The 22960-nt window shown below is 36.8% G+C and overlaps 3 protein-coding genes and 1 long non-coding RNA gene across 4 annotated transcripts; 1 reads left to right on the top strand and 3 right to left on the bottom strand.

Annotated features, from left to right (window-relative positions):
* The first annotated feature begins 1302 nt into the window (after positions 1–1302).
* On the top strand, positions 1303–6102 carry LOC114531500. The gene is made up of 4 exons (XM_028553105.1): positions 1303–1406; positions 3719–3785; positions 4476–4784; positions 5722–6102. The coding sequence occupies exons 2-4, from the start codon at positions 3737–3739 to the stop codon at positions 6030–6032; spliced, it is 669 nt and encodes a 222-aa protein (XP_028408906.1). The 5' UTR covers positions 1303–1406; positions 3719–3736; the 3' UTR covers positions 6033–6102.
* Positions 6103–7963: 1861 nt separating this feature from the next.
* Positions 7964–13915, bottom strand: LOC114531495 (probable endonuclease 4). The gene is made up of 2 exons (XM_028553096.1): positions 13095–13915; positions 7964–8505 (listed from the first exon to the last, which is right to left on the bottom strand). Exons 1-2 carry the CDS (start codon positions 13836–13838, stop codon positions 8104–8106), a joined length of 1146 nt encoding a protein of 381 aa, XP_028408897.1. The 5' UTR covers positions 13839–13915; the 3' UTR covers positions 7964–8103.
* Positions 13916–14540: 625 nt separating this feature from the next.
* On the bottom strand, positions 14541–17591 carry LOC114531504. Its single transcript, XR_003687852.1, has 4 exons — positions 17502–17591; positions 15803–15874; positions 15163–15268; positions 14541–14770 (listed from the first exon to the last, which is right to left on the bottom strand). It is a non-coding gene; the product is annotated as an uncharacterized LOC114531504 (long non-coding RNA).
* Positions 17592–18465: 874 nt separating this feature from the next.
* Positions 18466–22527, bottom strand: LOC114531462 (the record flags this gene model as incomplete). The annotated part of the gene is made up of 3 exons (XM_028553071.1): positions 18466–19942; positions 20108–20611; positions 21463–22527. Coding segments are annotated over 3 exons (1892 nt in total), but the record flags the coding sequence as incomplete, so codon positions are not given.
* Positions 22528–22960: the final 433 nt, after the last annotated feature.

Raw genomic sequence — 22960 nt, 5'->3', positions numbered from 1 at the left:
TCTTGCGAGGAGCTGCGACACTACCCAGTCTGGTGGCTTATGAAGTTATGGAGTATATTATAATTATTATGGATTAAGATCGGTCCTTTCTCATTTTTGTCAGAAATTACCAATTTTTTTAGATGTGATGACGAATATTAGGCCCTGTCTACACGATGCTGGAAGAATTTGAAAAGGCAAAAATATTTATCCGTTAGAATATTTATCCGCGTCCACACGTAAACACAAAAATGATCCGAAAACGCTAAAGTTATTTGATCCCACAATACACTTTCACCGTTTTCCACCCGCGTGTCACAGGTTGAATGTCGAATTCAAAGCAAGAATCTACAAAATCCAAAGTAAAAAACAAGAATGAGGACCTTCTTTGGACAGAGGACAAGCCCAAATTCAATTATATTGTTGTTGAGTATCTATATTAAATGCATGTCGCGTATAAGAAATTGTGTATAACCATGTTTCTCTCGTAAAATACTTCAGCAAAAGCTACAAGAATCGCCGAAGATTTTACTCACCTTAAAAATAACCTAAATAAGACTTTTATGAGGCTAATATAGCAATATAAAGTTGAAGGAGAGCGTTTTCAGATTCTTCCGGTTATGCGTGAACGGGGTCTGAAATGTGTGGTTACGTTGTACCGTGCTTATATGCAGTAACATAAATCGATCGGTGTGACGGTGTCCAATAATTACATGATTGGCTAGTAAAAAAGTCCCGAAAAATCCTTCATTTTATAGTGGTGACGTATATGTTATATAAGTTATATACGTGCTAAAATTTTAGCCCTGTCCGCAGAATTTTTTAGTTATGGGGCAGCTATGCTCCTTGGGTCGAACAGTGCAGCAACGACAACGTGAAACGTTTCGGAGATCATAGTTTTATCAACATGGATGGTACATACCACTTCTAAATATCGTAAGAATTATTACTGTAGAGGAAGGTGTCTCAAACGCTCACAACTCGTTTTTTTCTGTGTAGAAATAATTATAGTACTGTAACATTGGCAGACGCGATAGATTCACCAGTGCAATAGTAGCAACATTTCGCTTGGTAGGCTCCAGACCATGAGACACAGACTGAGGCAATAGAATTATATAAAAAGTTTGAAGATATATTTTTAAAAACAAATTTGCGCATGAGCAGAACTGCATCAGTTTAACTGCGACATAGATTACGCGTGATACGTTTGAACTGCGACATAAATTACACGTGTCAAGGCTCTTGTCGAATGTTTCAATTTTTTTTGTATATTTGCAACATGACACTTCTAAACCGAACCTTAAAGTATTTCGAAACCGTGACGACAACCGCGTGTGCAGTCTAATAGAGTGCATTTGTATAATTTCATACCTTCCAGTCTACATCTCTGAACACCTGTGACTTGCATGTGTCTTGTGGTTATACAGGTAAGCAAATTTCACTAAATTTAAGCTAAAAATTGGAAAACTGGTGGGGTGTGAGAGATCCGTGTTTGTCATCTCGTATCCGTGTTTGTCATCTCAGCACTTCCTAAAATTCTAAACGAATCTGTAGTTTGTATGAGCTTTTGCATTGTTTTTTAAAATGTGATGCGATTTGATACGTTTCGAGCAGAGTCCTCTCTTTCGTCCTAATTCTAAACCGCGTACAATTGAAACGAACTTTAAAATCTGAATGTGAATGTCACACCCTGGAAATATACTCCTGAGGATGCCCTGTGTAAATTAATCTGTTTTAAATACGGCCTGGTGCAAACTTTATCCGTATCGTGAGACTGAGAAACTTTTTTGGGGGGCTTTATTTCCTTATGAGTTCTATCGGCCCACAATGACGCACGGCACAGCCCGGACGCGATGCATGCCAAATCCCGTTCTGTCTGCGTGGCCCTGAATTCGAAAGGCCTCATTCATACTTGTCCGAAGAATCGGGGCTTATCGGGAATCTATTGTTATCTTCCGACAGACAGGGAATCCCAGATTCTTGCGACAAGTGTGAAGCAGACTTTAGTGTTCTTCAATCATATCACGTAACACCATGCTTCTGTGCAATGATCTAACTAAAAGGAATTTCGAAATGCTACCACGCACTGTCTTAAATTAATTAGTTTTAATTTGAGAGGTTTTTTTTCCTTTGAAGTCTTAGAATCGATTAAGTATAGATTAAGTTATATAGATTAAGTCATAGTGTCATACTGTAGATTAAGATCGGTCCTTTCTCATTTCTATCAGAAATTACCCATTTTTTAGATGCTCGGATAAATACTATGAGACGATGACGAATAAGTCTGAAATATGTGGTTACACTATACCGTGCTTGTATGCAGTAACATGAGTCGATCGCAAAATTCTTCATTTGAAGGTGGTGACATTTTATTATATGACAAGTTACATACGTGCTAAATTTTGGCGCAGGAACATGATAAATCAATTTTGGAATTTACATGAATGAAATATTAGGACTATAAAACAATTGCCAGAGGTCCAGTTAATAGTCACATCTTGTTCTGAGATCCTGTTAAAATATCCCTGTCAACTGTAAAAGACATCTGTAAAATACAAACAGGAAAGGTGAGCATAATTTCAGAAGTTCAAGCACTGGCTGCCTTCACAAAACACACAAAGCCTTCACAAAACACACAAAGCCTTCACAAAACACACAAACTTATTTCACACTATGTGAACTTTTTCATTTATGAAAAAAAATTGTTATTTGAACTGGGTATAAAATAAAAATTAATGATGTAAAATATAATGCCTCATTCTTTGGCAAGCCAAAATCAAAGACTGGACTGGCCATATTAATTTGGGAATCAAATAGCCATAAAAAATGTTAGAAATAGATTAATCAGAGAGGTGTAATAAAGGTATGTTATCGGTAGACATACCTGCTGTTTTTGAGATAGTTGCTTTCAAATGCTTTTTGAAAACAGTTATTACACTACATGGCTACAGTAGGTTTATATTAGTCGACCCTGACGTGAGAAATACGTCCAAAAGTCTTCACCTGGGTGTAAAGACAAAAAACTTAGGTTAGTTCATTGGTTGCAGCAACCATTGCTAAGGAAGAAGCCACTTCTTTGTTCAAGTTGCAAAAAGCAAGAAAAGTAGTAAAAAATCAATATTTCTGCTCAAGAACAACAAAAATATATAAAAAATCAGGAGGCCGGAGATGGACACAGTTTTTCACCAGTTTCTCACAGTTTTTCACCTTGTATCGCGTATGTCAATAGTAACTACCATAAGAAAAAGGAACCATGTGGCGTGTGGCATCAGCAAAGCTCAAAATCCGCCATCTTTTTGGCGACACGATTTGGGCGAGAGCATGCAAGTCCTCCAAGAATTTTAATATAGCTCAGTGGGCGCGATATATTCCGCAAACGTGCAAACATTACAAGTTTTACTGTAAATTTTGTATAAGTTTTATAAAGGTCATTTAGAACTTTTTCTATAGAGGCAGCTGCTTCAAACGCTCACAACCCGTTTTTTTTGCCGAATCGATTGAGTTTAACGAATTGTGTTTGTACAATGTTTTGTATATAACGTGCGCCACAATTTAAAAAAAACCCCTTAAATTAATAACGAACCTGCTTTTTGTCGTGTATTCATCACTTTAGTGCTATTTATACTAGGATAAGGCCACTCGCCAAAAACGTAAAACACTTCCTACATAATACATTACCATCACGCACCCCCTTCCCCGGGATATGTCAGTAATCTCAATCTTTCACATTTTAATATAGGAGTAGAGAGAAGAATTAATGAAGATGGTTTTAATCAACATATTTTTCCTATCAACGATTCTTGCAGGTATTGTGCATGTTGAGCAATCTTCTCTTACCTTGTTCCATGCATTGTCGCATCCATGCACCGGCACGCTAGGACATGAAACAGAACAAAAACCAAGTACTGGACAATAATTAGGTTCAGATTGAGGTTGAAGATGAACATTGATTGATTAGATTCAGATGAAGATTGAGGTTGATCACATGATTCCGTTTCCCGAGATTATTAACAAAGCGCGCATGAAATGATTTTGAGATGTGTAAATGTCTTGGCAGTGCATGATGTATAATTATCCCGATCTATATACGTCGCCTATTTGGGTAAAGAGAAAAAGTCGACATGACTCTATCCAGGCTATAAGCAGATCACGAAGGACAATTTAGACTATATTCATAGTTTAAATCATCTTTGTAAATTATATACATATATGCTCAAATGATTTATTTTCCGGTCGTTGTATAGAGTTACGATTCTCGCCGCTACTATCCGTAAACATTTCATGCATTCTTTGCTAACTTTACGCATTATTTTTTACATACTGCGATTTTTTTTTACTTACGCATGGTAATATTTTTCACGTTTGATGTTCACGAAAAATGTTCAGTTTTTTAACATCACTCATTCTTTAAAAAATTAGAAAATTCCTTATAACTATAATAACCCAAACATTCCGTACTTTTTACCGGACTTTTTGTTTCTGTTTATTTACCATAGCTTCGTCTGCACTGAACTGCACCGCGTGTTATGGTAATGGCACAAAATGTACTCATCACGATGAGAGCAGAAAATGTCCACTTGGTGAAGATTTTTGTGGTAGAGTATTGTTCATGCAAAACGGCGTCGAGAAAGTTTTTGAAGCATGCGCTTCGTTGAATCATTGCGCTGGAACTCTTAACTGTTCGAAGCTAGGAACCGACTTTGGAAATCTTTTTGAAGGTGCGACTAATTGTATTACATCATGCTGTGATGCAGACAATTGTGACCCGCCAGCTCCTCTGAAATGCTACCAATGTCAAGGAAAAGGTAAGATATGTATTACTTCTGAGATTTATCTCAATTCTAGAGCTAAATACACTGTATACCTGTTGAAGATGAAATTTATTTCCGTTGGAACTATTGATTGCTCAATGTTTTCTTAAAATTTCCTTAATTAAACGTTGAGCGAAAAAAGTATGAAGGGCAACCTCCTTTTCACGTATAACAAGTTGCTTACGTACGTAAAAAAATCATAGTGATAACTACAAAGCGTCAATTGCAAATTGATTACTTTTTAACGTACCAATCTATGGGATATGTGACGCTCGGACTCGGACACAGTGTGTAGTTAGTTGATCCGGATAAACAAACAATAGATTATTTTCAAAACAGTATATCATTATTTAATATTTGATTCTACTTCATCTAACTCAAGATGAAGTGCATAGTCAGATTTTGTCCGCTATGTCACCTAGCGCCCTTCTTGCGTTTCTACAATGATGCAAGCACGTCGATACATCCTCAGCAGATGCTTTTGTGTAAGCTAGAAGTATTAAAATTAGAAGCGGGTAGATATTTCAGTTACTCACACAAAGGCCTCGGCGGAGGAAAGTGACAGCAGGTTATGTCTGTCAGTCATTACCCAAAATATCCGCGATTTTCCGCGTTGTAAACGACTCTGGAACGGGACTTTTTCTTTATATCTTTTCATTCATTATATATTACTAGCTGTTTTCGTCGTTGACGTTAATTAGGTTTCCAATGAATTTGCTATTAACTGTTTAAATAATTTTCACAAAACAGTAACGATAACATTATGCATAGTGTGATAATATTATTCTAGCTATTTTTTCTACCATAAGAAAATAATTAAGGCTCCCGTGTGCTTCCTCCCCTCTTCCCGCTATTGTTTATACCGTACACTATAATTGACTTACGAGTCGTCTCAGGCCTCATGCATCTGCTCATGTTATCAATTTTTCAGGAACGACGTGTAAAACAAATAGTATCAGCTGTGGATATAAAGATCAGTGTCTGAGGATCAACTACAAGGTCGGTGAAGATCTGATGACTGACGAGCGTTGTTACCAGTCTTCGCGTTGTTCAAATTCTTCAGAGATTTGTGGTTTAGTAAAGAAGAATAACCAAACGATTAAAGAGTGTAAAACGGGATGTTGCGATACAAAAAATTGTATCGCAAAATTCAAACCTGGTAATTCTTTCGGCATGCCTCCTATTGCCAGCTTTCTTTTGATTGGCTCTTTGTTAATACTTGTTGAAATACTCAAACTCTGAGACAATTCATGTTAACTTGCTTTACTTATTTTGCTGATTGCTATAATATTTACAGTTGCATAAAAAACGGTTAATAGTTGCGCTTTTTAGTTTAAGTTTGATCAAAATACATGGAATTAGTTGTTCGTTGATTAATAAATTATATGGGACTAATGATTTATTGCGCGGGCCTTTTTGGGTTACAATTCTCCTGCATTACCAAAACAATATCCTTTTCAACGTGTCCAGGGTAAAAAATATTATGTTAAATAGATTATCGATCGTTTTTATGCATTTAAAAAATGACTCTAATTTTTTATGATGATCCCTTAAAGTATGATGACCAAATAAAAACCCCAGAATTCCATGCGATATATGGTCATGTTCAAGCGCACGGTAAAAATCATGGAATAGTGAGCTTAAGCAATTAAGTGACGTTTTTGACAACACGAACGGCATGTGTTACGTCAAAAGACTGGTTCAAGGGTTGTGATTGGTGGTTGTGATTTATTTCCGGTCAACGTACGTGTTGTCAAAAACGTCACTTGCTTAAGTTCACTACTCTCAGTTACTTGGATTCAGGTCCGCATTACGTGAGCATGCGTAGACCGGATCTGACCAACCGAAGTCGGCACCTTATCACACTGAGCCGACTGCTCAGTAGAGGTAACCTAACCATGCTTTGCGTTCAGTCAATAGGGGTGAGCCATGACACGAAAAAATTCTAAGTCGCAGACTATTTCTCTTGCTGGCGTTAAATACGCGAATGTTAAAGCGACTTCTTTCATATAGTCTTTGATAAATACTAATAAAATCGAAGTCTATGAAAGAAGTCGCTTTTAACATTAGTCACATACAGTATAGTGCGTTTAAAGTGATTTCTGCGTAAAAATTGAATATTAAATTTTTAAAAAGTACTCAAAATAATGAATACAAAAACATCAGCAAGTTGACCCTATAAATTAAGTGATGTACCACAGTACCAAACACAAATATTTTCCTGCCACATAACATCATGATTGTTTCGTTGTTCCCAAATATACATCTCTCAAAAGTAGAATTGCATTGCAAGTTGCAAGAAAAATTGTACCGTTTACCACGCGGTTTGCTAGAAATAAGCTACGGGAAATTAATTACGCTGCCAGGACATTGAAATAATCATAGAAATGTTTCAATCAATTGTGATAAGAACCTCCAATGTCTGGCTGACATTGCAGTTTCATATAAGCTATCAAACAGCAATCACGTTGTCGCTACTTTCATGTCACCGAGAAGCCGTGAAAATGCCTTATTTGAAGGCGTCGTAAGAATGACAACGCTATCATAGGACCAGGAATAATGCACAGCTATTGTCTCGCGTGTGATGTTTCTTGGTTTTGCAAGTGCTTCATTGAGCTGGCCGCGTCGTGAATCGGAAACTTCCTACTGATTTTGTGAGAGGAGCAACCTCCCCCCCGTCTTAGGAATTCTTGTATAATTGGGTATAAATAATCAGAGGACTATGCAGAGGTTACGCGCAGGTTATTAACTTTCTGTGAACTTATTTTAGAATGATTTTGTTCCACTGCGAAAATGTCAAACACCCCTAATCCTCATGTATCCTCGTTTTCCACTCTTTTCCCTCCCGGAACGCTTGATAGGATAAATTGTATGACAAAGGATAGTCTTTGGCTGTGTTCAGACTGAGTGCCCGGCACCGGTGCCCAAAGTCAAAACTGGTTCATAAAACATGCTGAGCACAGCGCCCTTGTTGAGTACTTCCTCTGGAGGTAGTGGCCGTTCTTGGGCACCATGCCCGATTTCAATTTGAAGTGTCATTTTCAAATTAGGCGCCAGAAAAAGCCCGGACACCAGTGCCGAGCACTCAGTCTGGGCGCAGTCTTTGTCTTTTAATAAATCTCGCTGGAAAATTGATAGAATAGAAATTTATTAAAAAATTACAATTTCCTAGAAAAACATAAAGGAATAACCGTTAAAATACAGTGTGGTAAACTACAGAGGCGATCACGAGATCACTTTGGTTAAAATTCCAACAAGAAACCAACAAAATACGGTCTAAACAACGCTGAAAAGCGTTTCAGTATTTACAGTTTCATCTTGCAGCACATCTTTGCATGGAATACAGCAAATTAATTTCTGTTTCATAAACAGCATCGCTTTGACAAGGAGTTTCTAACACCATAGGCACTCCATTTAACCTCGGATCATTCATCAGATGCTCGAACCCTCTCGATCCAATTTTTCCCTTCCCGATATTTTCATGCCTATCAAGATGGCAGCCCAACTCCCCTTTAGAGTCATTCAAGTGAACACCTTTTAAATATTGTAAACCTACGACGTTTTCAAAGTCATTCATCATACGTTCATAGCCATCTTTTGTTCTGAAATCATACCCAGCGGCAAAAGCATGGCAAGTATCGAGACAAACACCAACACGAGATTTATCGTGTACCTTTTCGATAATACCTCTTAGTTCTTCAAATTTTCCACCAACCTGAAACGAAAGAAAAAGATCCATCCATCAAGTTTTAACATTTGAATGTTTCTCACACGATGCTAGCACAAATATCGAGAATAAATGCAAGAGTGATATAAATTAGTCACCATATGAAATAGACGTTCGTGCATGTAGATGCGGCTGAAAAATCTGTATTTTGTGTATGTGGTGTGTTTGGCCAACGGCCTCCCGTTCTGTTATTTAAGAAATCGTTTTTAAAAAAGAACAATAAATGCTACTACAGTAAGGTGCAGTTAAATATTGCTACTCAGTATTTTGTGTTTTGCGTGACGATTTGCAAGATTGCGAGTTATTAAGTAAAAATCGTAGCTATCGACATCGTTTTCTAGCCCGCTGCAACTTATATCTATATACATGACAAAAAGGTCTGTTTAATGAAAAGGCTACAGTAGTTCCTCATGAAAATCATATAGTAGTTCCAACAATATTTCAGAATGCAACCAGGTTTCATTTCTTATTGCTATATAAAAAACAATGATTACAACACATTATATTTCCCTCTGGAAATAGGATGAAAACCTTCGGGAAAACTCACTAAATCCATCTGATTGAGGCATACATTAAGTGTATAATATTGCACTGCGAAAGTGGAAATTCTATTCAGGTGATATTTCTGTTGAAATGAAGAAAACATGGAAAATTTTAACACCTCCATTATTATACAGATACAGTAAAATGCTCTGTTAAATTGGAATAGTTGTAATAAGTACAATACATATATAAAACATATGGATCCCAAGAACATAAGAATTAAAAATAGCCTTGAATATCTGTAATAAACTTATTACACTTTTCTGTATACTACATTGTGGAATCGCTGAAACATTTTATACTCTGTCAATAAAACTGCAATGCTGCAAGGGAATATCTGGCTATAAAATGCAATGCATACAGAAATAAACCCCCTAAATTGTGATTTATATGTACATGTAAAATCATATTTCAAAGTTCAAAGTGGTATATAATAAATTCAGTATATATTTTTTCATTTATGTAGATAGTGTATTAAGTATGTATGATATCATAGTAAAAATTAAGTGGAATGTTGGTTGTATATTATTTGATGATCTATTCAGTGTATTAGGCAGTGTATCCTTGAAATGTAATCAATATTAGTAACAATAAAACATAGAGTAGTTCCAGCTCTCTATTCTCTGTCCCTTAATTTGGCCAAAGGCTGGCCATTTGATCTACTGGGCATTCACTTTATTCATGATTAACAGGGCATTGCTGAAAAAGGTATTGGATGGGGCAATTGTGCAGCACGACTTACGTTTATTCCATTATGTAATAATCAGAAAATTCAATTTTATTAGGATTGTGTTCTTAAGTAATCTTGATACATGTCAAGAAATATTGAAATATTGAAATTTGCCATTTGGAAATCTTAGCTCGTCCCCCCCCCTTCCAATTGACCAATTTGTGTGAGCCTATGTATGGTCCTAGTGATTAACATCACAAGGTCATACCATTAACAAGGTTAAAACTAATCATTGGTAGGGGCACATGCATTGAAAATGTGTCATTGTACCAAGGTATTCCTACTACAGTTACTGAACTGTTCTTAGATTTGCCAGGTTCCTGACACATGGTTCACACCCAGGAGATCCCTAAAAACCAAGCTGGATTCAGCACTTGCAGTAAGGTAACATTAAAGTGAAGCCCTTGAAGTAAATACCTGACCAAATCATAGGGTTCCAATTCATCTGATAGATGAGAATCTAATGGGTGGATCCACATGGATAATAATTTTAGTTGGTTCAAATTGATTTCTAACTACTTAGCATCAAATGTCAAGTAGACAAAACACTTCTCAATGTTTCAACCTGAGGGCCTTCGTCAGGAGAGTTAGTATGAAAGTAAATAGGGGAGAATACATGCTTTGTATGGGAGCAAAACACATGAAGAAAATGGTTTGCCGCCATACAAAACATGTATTCTCTCCTATTTATTTTCATACTAACTCTCTTGATGAAGGCCCTCAGGTTGAAACGTCGAGAAGTATTTTGTCTATTTTAGGCAGTTGTTATACCACATTTGATGCTAAGTTGTTTGAAGACGCTGCCACACGTACTGCTCCCTGGTTATATTGAAACGTACATGATTCCTAACTAGCTAAATTGTTCTTTGCTATTCAGACTGAGAAAAAAACTTCCTCTACATGTAAAAGGGCCTTGAATTTTGAGATTTAAAAATGTACACCCAGCATATCATCTAATAAAACATCATAAAAAGTTAATGCAGTATATATGAAATGAAAATCCTCTATGTTTTAATTTTTGTGCTACCAGGGTATTTAGTAGTTTCATGAGTGTTCTTGTGAATTGCCAATTACGTTCACGCTTATTCTAAAAATAAATGTAGGTGTCCTATAATTTAGACAGGTTTCTTGTCAGGCCCTATTTATTAATAGGAACCAAATGCCACTGAGCTGGCCGCGTCGTGAATCGTAAACTTCCTACTGATTTTTGTGAGAGGAGCAACCCCCCGTCTTAGGAATTCTTGTATAATTGGGTATAAATAATCAGAGGACTATGCCGTGGTTACGCGCAGGTTATTGACTTTCTGTGGACTTATTTTAGAATGATCTTGTTCCACTGCGAAAATGTCAAACACCCTTAATCCTCATGTATCCTCGTTTTCCACTCTTTTCAAACATCGACATCGTTTTCTAGCCTGCTGCAAGTTATATCTATACATGACAAAAAGGTCTGTTTAATTAAAAGGCTACAGTCGGTTCTCGCAAAATATCGTGATTTGTCGGTGGCTCGCAGATCAATTATTTGCCTCTGCCTTCGGCATCGGCAAATAATTGATCTGCTCGCCACCGACAAATCACGATATTTTGCTCGACCTCGTCCAATAATTGATAAATATTGCACTGTGAACGTGGAAATTCTATTCAGGTGGAATTTCTGTTGAAATGAAGAAAACATGGAACATTTTTAACACCTCCATTATTGTATAAAATGCTCAGTTAAAGTTGAAATAGTTGTAATAAGTACAATACATACATACAGGATGCCAAAAACATAAGAGTAGCCTTGAAGTATGTATAATATCATAGTAAAAATTAAGTGGAATATTGGTTGTATATTATTTGATGATCTATTCAGTGTATTAGGCAGTGTATACTTGAAATATAATCAATATTAGTAACAATAAAACATAACATTATTAGAGTAGTTCCAGCTCTCTATTCTGTCCCTTAATTTGGCCAAAGGCTGGCCATTTGATTATACTGGGCATTCACTTTATTGATGATTAACAGGACCATGCTGAAAGAGGTATTGGATGGGGCAATTGTGCAGCACGCCCTAAGTTTATTCCATTACGTAATATTCAGAAAATTCAATTTTATTAGGATTGTGTCCTTAAGTAATCTTGATGCATGTCAAGAAATATTGAAATATTTGAAATTTGAAATATTGAAATTTGCCATTTGGAAATTCTAGCTCATCCACTCCTTCCAATTTGTGTGAGCCTATGTATGGTCCTAGTGATTAACAAGGTCATACTATTAACAAGGTTAAAACTAATCATTGGCGGGGGCACATGCATTGAAAATGTGTCATTGTATCAAGGTATTTCTACTACAGTTCCCGCACTGTTCTAGATTTGCCAGGTTCCTGACACATGGTTCACACCCAGGAGATCCCTAAAAACCAGGCTAGATTCAGCACATGCAGTAGGTAACATTAGAATGAAGCCCTTGAAGTAAATACCTGACCAAATCATAGGGTTCCAATTCATCTGATAGATGGGAAACTAATGGGTGGATCCACACAGATAATAATTTTATTTGGTTAAAATTAATTTCTAACTACTTAGCATCAAATGTAAAATTAGACAGAACACTTCTCGAAATTTCAACCTCAGGGCCTTCGTCAGGAGAGTTAGTATGAAAGTAAATAGGGGAGAATACATGCTTTTTATGGGGGCAAAACATGTGATGAAAATGGTTTGTTCCCATACAAAACATGTATTCTCCGATATTTACTTTCACACTAACTCTCCTGATGAAGGCCCTCAGGTTGAAACGTCGAGAAGTGTTTTGTCTATTTTAGGCAGTTGTTATACCACATTTGATGCTAAGTTGTTTGAAGACGCTGCCACACGTACTGCTCCCTGGTTATATTGAAACGTACATGATTCCTAACTAGCTAAATTGTTCTTTGCTATTCAGACTGAGAAAAAAAATTCCTCTACATGTAAAAGGGCCTTGAATTTTGACATTTAAAAATGTACACCCAACATATTATCTAATGAAACATCATAAAAAGTTATTGCAGTATATATGAAATGAAAATCCTCTATGTTTTGTGCTATTTAGTAGTTACATGAGTGTTCTTGTGAATTGCCAATTACGTTCACGCTTATTCTAAAAACAAATGTAGGTGTCCTATAATTTAGACAGGTTTCTTGTCAGGCCCTATTTATTAATAGGAACCAAATGCCAGGTTATTACAGTAAACAAAAATATACCACAGAAGGTGAAGTCAAACAAAAATCCAACACTCTAAATGTGTCAGGCAATAAAATACGTACAACAAATAATTGGTTACCGTGTTTCCTTGACAACTCATATTCTCCAACACTGCAATGACATACTTTGTCTGCTGATGTGCCAGGTTAATACTTTCAGCAATAAGGGTTAAACACTTGTCAACTGATATTTTACCACAAGTTGAACCAGGATGAAAATTATACAATGTTAATCCTAGCATTTCACACCTCTGTAATTCCTCAACCAACACTTGACGACTTTTACTCAAGGTCTCCGAGTCAGGAGAACCACAGTTCATAAGGTATATGCCATGTGGCAAAATCACATCTGGGGAGAATCCATGTTTTTCACATGTAGTTCGAAACTGATCAGCATCACTCTGGCTTAAAGGCTTTGCATTCCACTGTCTCTGTGACCGTAGGAACATAGCAAATGATTTTGCTCCAATGGCCAATGCTCGCTCAACTGATAAATGTATGCCTCCACTAATAGATACATGAGCACCAACATATTTCTCTTCTTTGGTAATTTTGTTAAGAGATTTTTGATCTTCAGTTTTGATATGACTTGGTTTATGTCCAACTTCTTGTCTTATTGGTAATTTGTCCTCAAGATTTTTTGAATGTTCTTCAATTTCGTTGACTTTTACAGCTGCATGTTTTGTTTTCTTGCCAAGATTTGGACGTCTTTTTTTACTTGGGGTAGCCGTAAGTGGCTCGCCTGATTCCAATTCAGTTGCAATATTTTCTTTTCGCTCGTTCCTCACCGATTTCACGGCAAGCCTGGCACTTCTGCGAGACATATTAACAATATTATAGTACGTTAAACGAGCAGAAAAGTAAAAAATTACGACCAAAGACGTAGACCTTCTGCACAGTATAAACCCGCCATATCAAATGGTAAATTCAACGTGCTGCGAGCCCGCAGTTTTTTAAAAACTATTACTAATACTTCATGTGGTTGTTGCAATGCAGCACAATATATATGCGGCACAAACACCAGTTCACTGCAAAAACCAGACTCCCAGTTAACTTCAACTATGGGCTATGGCCGATTTGGGTAGAAAAGCACCAACCGTGTCTAAAGCAGTCCCTGCCCCGGAGCGTCTTGTCGTGAATTTTTGAACGCCTGAATGGCCCCAATATCAGAGCAAAAAAAGTTGGAATAAATTGGAAAATTTTTTTTGCAGTTTCCTTATTCTCTTTTTATCAGACTCTATGTTTATGAACTTCGCACCCGAAATTCTCCACTTGGGTTTCTATATACTTGGAACAATACAACTGACAACATCAAGCATACCGTAAACGGTACAAATGTCCGGGGCTCTGTGTGAATGACTCAGTGTCTCTAAATGATAGCCCAACTCCCCATTTACTACCTGCACTTTGCGCCTATTTATGGTGTTGCATTTTACTGCTTACCCAAAATATAACAGATGCTTCATTTTCCGCCGTTGAAAATCACGGATGACTTCGTAGATCAATGAAACTGATGAATAATGATTATTGAACACAAATATACTACATACTGACAATTGCAGTATGAAACTAAACTAACGGTTCCTAACAGTATAATGTCGTATGAAAGTTTAACAAGATTATGTTTTTTGAAGTGGATAAATTTAGTTCCGCCATAGAATGCTTGTTATTCTACGCAAATTTATTAATTAACGATTGTCTTCGACTGTCTTTCTTTCGTTCTAAATTATGCTTTTATTTTCTTTCCTTGTATCTCCTGAAAATAAATAAAAGTAATGATGTATGTTACATAGCGAATATGCAACTGTTGATTAATTACCTAACTTAATTTCACTTTCATTTTTCCACAGTCAAAGACGGTATTGTTTTACTTATCTTATATAGTTATTGACTAATGATCTAGCAATTTTTTTCCCTCATCCCCTGATTAGTATGGTGTAATCTATGTCTGAAATTAGTCATTTTCCCAATAATCGGTTGCCTGACTTAAATTAACGACAAAATAGAGCGTCAACGTTAAAATTTGGTTATATAAAAATAAAATGCAGTCTTGAAGCTATAGCTGCTGCATTTCAATGAATAACTGGTTTTCGGATGTGCTATAAAAAATGATGCATACTATAGTCAGTCAACTCCTCATATACTTACAAAGCATAAATCCCGCAACCTGCGAGAATGAGTAAAATGACGGATAATCCAAGCAAGACGGCAGCCACTGATATTATAATTATAACTTTATCATTGTAGTCATCAGCTATCAAAGTGTGGATGAAACAAGAATTAAAATAATGTCAAAGATACACGAGTGACTCACTACATAATGTATCTGTGAGGGCTGGGCAGTTTTCATGTATATTTAAGTAAAAATATCTAAACCATACAAATCTCAATTTAATTGTTTTTTGTACAAATTTCGAGGTGGAAGACTATTGATTTTCCTGCTTTCTGATTGATCATTGATCAAGATCAGTTAACTGTCTCTGAAGTGATAGTCACTGGCCGGTGAAACACCTCGAAATTTATACTAAACAATTAGTCGCCTCCGGCTGGGTGATTACAAGCCTATGCAGAGAGGCTGTTGATTTATATCATCGGAAAACCATTTAGTCAATAACAGTTAAAACATTTAGTCATCTAGGGAATTCTCATTATCAACTGACTTAATTAGAACGAATGAAAAATGCAATTGGTGAGTCGGAAGGGGGTGACATAGTAACATAGGATTTTATGAGTTCATCCAATGTGTATATGGATAGGGCTCGAAGCAAGAATGGAATTTTTGACCTACCTTTTACACTGTTCGTGGCAAAGAGAAAAACCAGGAATAATAGGTATGCAAATTGGCGTAACATGGTCACAGCTATATAATATATAGAATATACACTATCAGTCCATTATTACATGCGGGACGATTGCTTCCTTTTTTCTAGCCCGGCCCCCTAATTCAGCCTCCGAGCAGGCTACCTTTTTTCACCCCCAAGGTTAAATGTTTGGCTTTAATATGTAATCGACTTGCAATGGATAGGCGTCTTTATGACAAGTCAATAGTGAAGAGTTAAACATTTGTGATTTGAGACGAGCATGCAAAGCCAAGGGTGGATAGTGCTAACATGCATGATGCAGGGAGAAACGCAGATTGCCACAGAAATTAGCAACGAAAAAATTGCTATGATCGAGTAAAGACTGGTAATCATGTTTCCTTTATAGTTAGTCTTGGTCTTGCCCGATTTTAGGACTTATTAGTTGCGAATGCTTTGATGTTTAAGAGCTCCTATTGCCGAACAACCGTAAGTAATTCACTCTTTCCCATATATAATGAAGAAAAGGAGTCGAACATGAAATCGCAGCTGAAATTGCACGTGTAAACGGGTCTGCATGAATACGATATAATTATATATAAATTATTGTCATTTCTTTCAGAACTTTGGTTAAATAAAACAAAACTCGTGATTGTTTTAACGGATGAATGTTGGTTAATTATATACCTGAGATAGCTGTTTTTACAGTGTACAGGTCAAAAAGTGTCTGTTAATAAGCTATTACTTGCTGACGTACAAATATAAATCTCGGCCAACAGACCAACAAAATTGTCATGACCCCCCTGCTCCTGCCAAAATTATAAATACTTTAAATACCTTTTTCTAGAAGCGATTTTGCTCGAAGATATTGAAATGCATGTTCATTTTATGATCAACAGGACATGATGCCATGTTTGCAATACACTTAATGAACAATGCCCTATTTAATTAATAGCATTATATGTCTGGCTTCAATAAAATATTGACTAGACTCCATGTATATAATTTCTTAAGAAACCAATGAGAACTTTTTAATGAAGCCCATATTTATCAACTCAATTATTTCTTAAACACAACGGATATACGATTTACATTTTGTATATTTCGTATTATAGGATTTTAAGTAAGTTTTCTCAATAAAGAGTCATTGGAAAGCTCTCACTCCTAAGAAAACCAATATGAAATACATGCAGTGGTTATTATACCAGACATTAATCACTTGTTGAGTGTAACTGGAGTGCTAGTGGATTTGCAATACTAACAGTATTAACAGTACTGGTGTGTAATAGTATTTCATACTGTAGAGCAGTACTTATGACCAGCTCAGATGCTAGATTCGATGCCATTATCTGTGTCATGAAATAACTCAGACGTCAGAATAATGACACTTGGCGAGGCCAATAAAATTATATAAACATTAATCGCTTAACTTATATTGGCCTTATAATGTTTTGCTAAAATGAGGAGTTTCCTGGCTATTAGTTATAACATCAGTAAGTTTAGTTAATAGCGAAGAATACAATAATTCAAATGATTTTTTTCGCTGGAGAACAAAATTATTGCGTGCAATGTTTGTTTAATTTGCCTCTGATATTCCCTCGGGTAAAATCATCTTTTTTAGTTTACTTTTTGCTTTCCTTGAAGCACATATTGGACCATATTAGAAATATATTGGATTGATCTACTTACTTGTTTAAAAGAAAAGAGATGTAAACTTTTACCAAGAGGTGACTTGAATGAATTTCACTGTCCGTATATGTTTTGTGATGAAGAATTTGCTTCAAAAAATATTTGCAACTCATTACACGGATCGTTGGCATATTTTATTGTGCGTATAAAAGGTTAATAGCGGGAGGTCGTCTTATTTCTTGCAAATTTTTGTATTTTGTGGGCGGCTAGCTGTAGATAGTATCGTCTAGAAGCAATTCGCCAGTACCCAAAATGCTACAAAAAACGCATGCGAATTAATTTTAGATTTTTACGACTAAATGTTGAGATAAATCGTTGTTCCATGTTGCACTATGGTACGGTGGCGATTTTCTGTTTTGACATAAACGCGTGAAGTGTGAATGAAGCTGGAAAATTTCATAACTATCGTGTCATTTACAAAGAGAACGAGAAATACTTTTCGAGTTGAAAGTATGAAAGTACCATACAAATAGCCAGGTTTCGCCGATTAAAGAAAACAATTTTCCCTTCGCATTCGCTGAAATGAAACTTAGCTGTGCGTTTGAACTCTGCCTTGTTTATCAGGGGCCGGTTGTATCAAGCCCGTTTAGCTTAAACGGCGGATAAGTCAAAATTAAATAACATTCTTACATCTCTCTCAACTTGAACATTGTGCACTGAATATGTAGTTATGAACAGTATCTTTGTATTAAAGTTAAAAACATTTAGTTTGCTTCTTGAATAAAACGATTGACTTGCTTTTTTTTTAACTTAACCACCGTTTATCGCACTGTAAAATATTGCTTGTAATTACAATGCGAGAACCCCCCCCTGCATACTATATTCCTTTTGTAACATGTGGACCCAGGAATGAAGTCTGTGAATATAAAGAGTATACGTTTATTAAATATTTACCTAGTTAGGCTTAACTTGCAAAACGTCAATTATCATTAAAATTAACACATTATTAATAGCTTTAAGTCTTGATCAAACAATAAGCAAATTTTCCTGCAAATTGCAATGCAATAATGCAATAATTTTGAGGGATGATAATTTGTAAAGTGTCTACGAAGTGCTATGAAAACGTTAGAAGTTCGTAAGAATGTTCGTTTAGTTGTTATGCCTCAGGAGTAGAAATGCATTTTCAGTTGCAAGATTGCAAAAAAAGTTGCATAGTGCAGCACTCGCCGCCTTTATACATGACATCACTAACTTCAACATTCGTTATTAACACAAACTAATAAAAAGAACAAGGTTATCTCCATAAACAGATCTAAACTGCAATTTAGAAGCATCATCACATCATTAAAACTATTTGCAATCACAACCTCAAAGTCCGCGCTTTTCACCAGGTCGAGTTATAGGTCGACTTGCGAAAGTATATTCAGCAAAGTGACTCACTAGCAAAAAATGATTCCAGCAATAGACCTTTCTTATAATGACGTCAAACGCGGAAAGTCTGATGTTACACGAAATTTGATTGGCTCCACAAAACTATCGAACAAATCAAGATTGGTGTAGCATCACACTTTCCGCGTTTGACGTCATTATGAAAAAGGTCTATTATACTTTTCGTTAACGCCTAGCCGAATTTTATTAGTCTTTCCGCCTCTTCTCGCTTACCTTGTGGAAAACGGGCTTAAACGTAAGCTTAGAGTTGATAATCATGGTCAGAAGGTAAAAAAGTCCAAAAATATTTCGTGATAAACTGTCGTCACAAATCTAATTAGTTTTTAGTAATATTAAGGTCTATTCACACCATCCAATTATATTGGATCCAATTCACTTCTAATGGATGTTTTATAGTCTGTCGCCTTATGATGTTTATGAGAAGCAAATACACTGAAGCCAATGCAGTACTGCTTTATCAATAACATACTACATTCCATACGTCAGAAGTGAATTGAATTCGCATTTAGGATACGTTATCCCCAATTTTCAGTATTTCGTTTTGCAAATGCATCTCTGAACCACATTACCATTTTCCCTCAACTATCTAAAATCATCCATTTTCGTTTCTCTTATTTTCTAATTCATATTGACTGTAGCATTGTTCAACTGACTGCAAAGCAATCCCCACAAAATAGTGTTGAATTACAGCCGTCGGAACAGGAAATTTCGTGAAAAGTCGTTGTACTGTTACAGAGACGACAATCTTTCAACCTGCTCGTGCACAGCTGCAGATAAATCAAATCCCTGTCCATGAGACTGTCGTTTGGAAAGCTCCGTCAATTTCCTAAAAGCTTTCACCGTCCTAGGATCTCGCATACCGTGTATCTTTTCACAAACTTTGAACACGTCGTAAGCATATTCCGTTGCTTTGGAAATCTTTTGATCCGCGATGTATACCATCATCAGATTATGCAAGGTTGAAATAACTTCACGATGACATGACGTCACTGAATGGTGCTGTCGAATGCGAAGGGACTGGGTATGACAATCCTCTGCGGCTGCCAAGTCACCTAAAAGGAGAATAAATTATTGGTTGGAAGAAAATTTCCACCCTTGTACATAAAACTGTCACATACTAACTGTTTTAGTAACTATAAGTTTTACAAGTTCTAATATATATGATTTTACAACGCAAAATACTGAAGTACACTTAAGTCAGTACAAAGAATGATTACCTTCATCGTAGTAAACTTCGCCCAAACGGTTCAAAGAGCATGCTACCTCTGGATGCTCCTTGCCATAGACACGCTTTCGAATATTCAATGCTTTGTTATGATAATTCCTTGCTGCGGACAGCTCCCCCAACTGATGATGTATAATCCCAATGTTATTCAGACTATTAGCAACATCCGGGTGTTCGTCACCATAGAGACGCTGACGAATCTTCAATGCGCGTTTGTGGATGGATATCGCACCACACAGGTCACCCTGCTCGTGTGAAATCTCGGCAATATTGTTAAAGCTGTTGGCAACGTGAGGAAAATCCCAACCGTAGTTTCGACCTTTTATCTCAAGTGCTTTCCAGTAGAAATCTTTCGCTGTTGCCAAATCGCCACACTCATGGTACACTCCGCCGATGTTGTTAAGACTGGTTGCTGTCGTAATATGGTCGTTGCCATGGATTTGTTCACGAATGTCCAAAGCGCGATAGTGCAACTCTTTGGCTCGATCCGTGTTACCTGAATGAAAGGAAAGACGGTTTAGTCAAAATGGTAGCTAATACTAGGTATGGTGGCTATCCATTGAACTTCCAATTATAAATGTTAAGCCCAGAAATCAGCAGAGAAAATAACATCGTTGCCTCACAGCATACAAAACATAACGAGAAAGAGACCTAAATGGCAACGGATTTCTATTGTAAGCTTTTGCACTTACAAAACAAATCCGTAGAACTGGATGTATGAATATTCACCCCCCCCCCCCCCCCAATTATCGTTCTAGTTACGCCACTGGACCTGAACGTATTGTATTGGTGCTACTCTGAATAACCAACTCGCCAACTTAAAACTAGCTGGACAAGCAAGCATTTTCAGTTATAAGCTTGCCCAGTTAGCACCATCACAATATTAATTCGCCCAAATCTTTATTTGGATTCTCCATTACCGTCCGCTTCACCCGAGCGGACGAAGCGGCCTGCGATGAAAATCTGTCCATGCGATCGTGACCGGCCTGAAAAACAAAGCGGACTTCGCCCGCGCGGGCGGAGCAGACGTAATGGAGAATCGCCTAATACACATTTTCAATAAATTAAGTCAACACATTTTTTTCATACATCACTCCACCGTTTTTATCAAATGGTATTACTAACTGAAATTGCTGCGTTTTTATGTGCGATTTTCTTCTTTCGATAGATGTGAACGAGTGAATTAGTTAAGGAAGTTCAAATAAGGGCTCTTACACATCAGAGCATTCGTAATTAGTCATTCGTTCACATCCACCAAAAGAGGAAAATCACACATAACATCGCACCTAAAATTGCAAGTATAAACGGGCATTAAGATTAATAAACAACAGATGTAGGTTCTCTTACCTTGCGAGAGACACACTAGGCCTAAACTGCTCAAACAACTTGCGACATCCTCTGTGACGTTTCCTTGCAAAACTACTTTCAAGATCTTCAATGATTTGCTCAGGTACTTACAAGCATCTTCCATGCTTCCAGTTAATCGTAGAACATTTCCCAAACTGGCCAACAGCTGCGCATATTCCGGATGAGAAATATCGTTTGATCCTTCAAATATCGAAATTGCTTTTGTGAAACAACGAACAGCCGAGCTATAGTCAACCAGAACACAGAGGAAAACCTTTCCTAAATCATAGTGAAGGCTTCTCTGTTCCTCGCATTCTGGAAAGCAGAGATCCAGCAATGCTAAATACTGCATGATCTTTGAAGACAAAAGTTTGAATACTTTCCCAATAGCGGAATCATGTGTGTTTGAAACACAAAATTTGCATAGACCTCTCAAACGGCGGATCATGCGTTCTGTTCTTACAGCTGAAGCTAACATATCACATAGTATTTTGTAAATAACACCACTGATGGCAATGTTATCGTTAGGATGTACGTGAAGAAGTGGTGAATTTCGGAGTGTCTGTTCAACTTCTTTATCTGTAAGGTTCAAGCTACTTGCAAGAAATCGAGTGACAAACTGAAGAGGCAAATAAGATCCTTTTGCCAACACTAGTAAATGGAAACACTCTTCGATGACAAGGCTTCGACCGATAACCGTCAGAGCAACAGACTCCAGTGAAGTGCGAGTTTTTTCATCCAACGCTGAAATATAATACGGCCATTCTTCTTCCTTGTAACGACTTTTTATATTCTCCAGTACTTCCGTCCATGTTTCGCCAACTGGTTTCCTCTTTCTTTTCGACAAAAGGTCTACGCGTTTTGCTGCCGATACAAGAAGAGGCGGTTGTAGTTTCAATTTTTCTGATACAAATTGAGCAAGATCCTGCGGGATATCGCCACTTAGTTGTGATAACAATTGCATTGACTCAGATGCGGTCAGCCTATCAAGAACCACTGGAACCGAGCACGGATTATCAGTGAGCCAAGAACGGTCTGGCGTTGTGACAATGATCTGACCCGTACCTAGAGATTTAAACAATGGTTTAATTAATTATGGCAATTAAAAGCGAATTTTGATTCATTTATTAACTTAGTTGCTAAAAAGCCCCCAAACTTTGGTACAGATATCGTATTGAATCAGAACTTCACTGCTAATTGTAACAAAATAGTATCAATTTTCACTAGCATCTTAGCTCTTATTTCTTTCACACCATTTTGAAATTTACATCTAAAGTGTCGTCAGAATAGGGTAGACATGTACATAAGGTATATTCATAGAAATCAAAATTGAGCAAGAAAGCATGTTTAAGGATTGTCAACAGTCACTTTAATTTGTGATGTCAGGATACTTTGCGAAGTTGTGTAGTAATCCTGCTAAATAAATATACTAGATTTCGCCTTATAAGACGTCAAACAATATGGCGTATAGCGTACATATTCGAATCCACCACTTTTA

This window comes from Dendronephthya gigantea, unplaced genomic scaffold, assembly GCF_004324835.1.
Source record: "Dendronephthya gigantea isolate DGI-Jeju-01 unplaced genomic scaffold, DenGig_1.0 000072F, whole genome shotgun sequence".
NCBI lineage: Eukaryota > Metazoa > Cnidaria > Anthozoa > Malacalcyonacea > Nephtheidae > Dendronephthya > Dendronephthya gigantea.
The sequence above is the reverse complement of the archived record's forward strand: the minus strand, read 5'-3'. Positions and strand labels throughout refer to the sequence as shown.

What these genes read in the sequence shown, in the direction of transcription:
- LOC114531495 (XM_028553096.1), bottom strand. Translation starts at nt 13,838, where the DNA reads ATGTCTCGCAGAAGTGCCAGGCTTGCCGTGAAATCGGTGAGGAACGAG. An exon ending in TGAGTTGTCAAGGAAACACG is followed by an intron (nt 8,506 to 13,094) that starts GTAACCAATTAT and finishes CTTTCGTTTCAG; the next exon opens with GTTGGTGGAAAATTTGAAGA.
- LOC114531500 (XM_028553105.1), top strand. Translation starts at nt 3,737, where the DNA reads ATGAAGATGGTTTTAATCAACATATTTTTCCTATCAACGATTCTTGCA. An exon ending in CCTATCAACGATTCTTGCAG is followed by an intron (nt 3,786 to 4,475) that starts GTATTGTGCATG and finishes TATTTACCATAG; the next exon opens with CTTCGTCTGCACTGAACTGC. An exon ending in CTACCAATGTCAAGGAAAAG is followed by an intron (nt 4,785 to 5,721) that starts GTAAGATATGTA and finishes TCAATTTTTCAG; the next exon opens with GAACGACGTGTAAAACAAAT.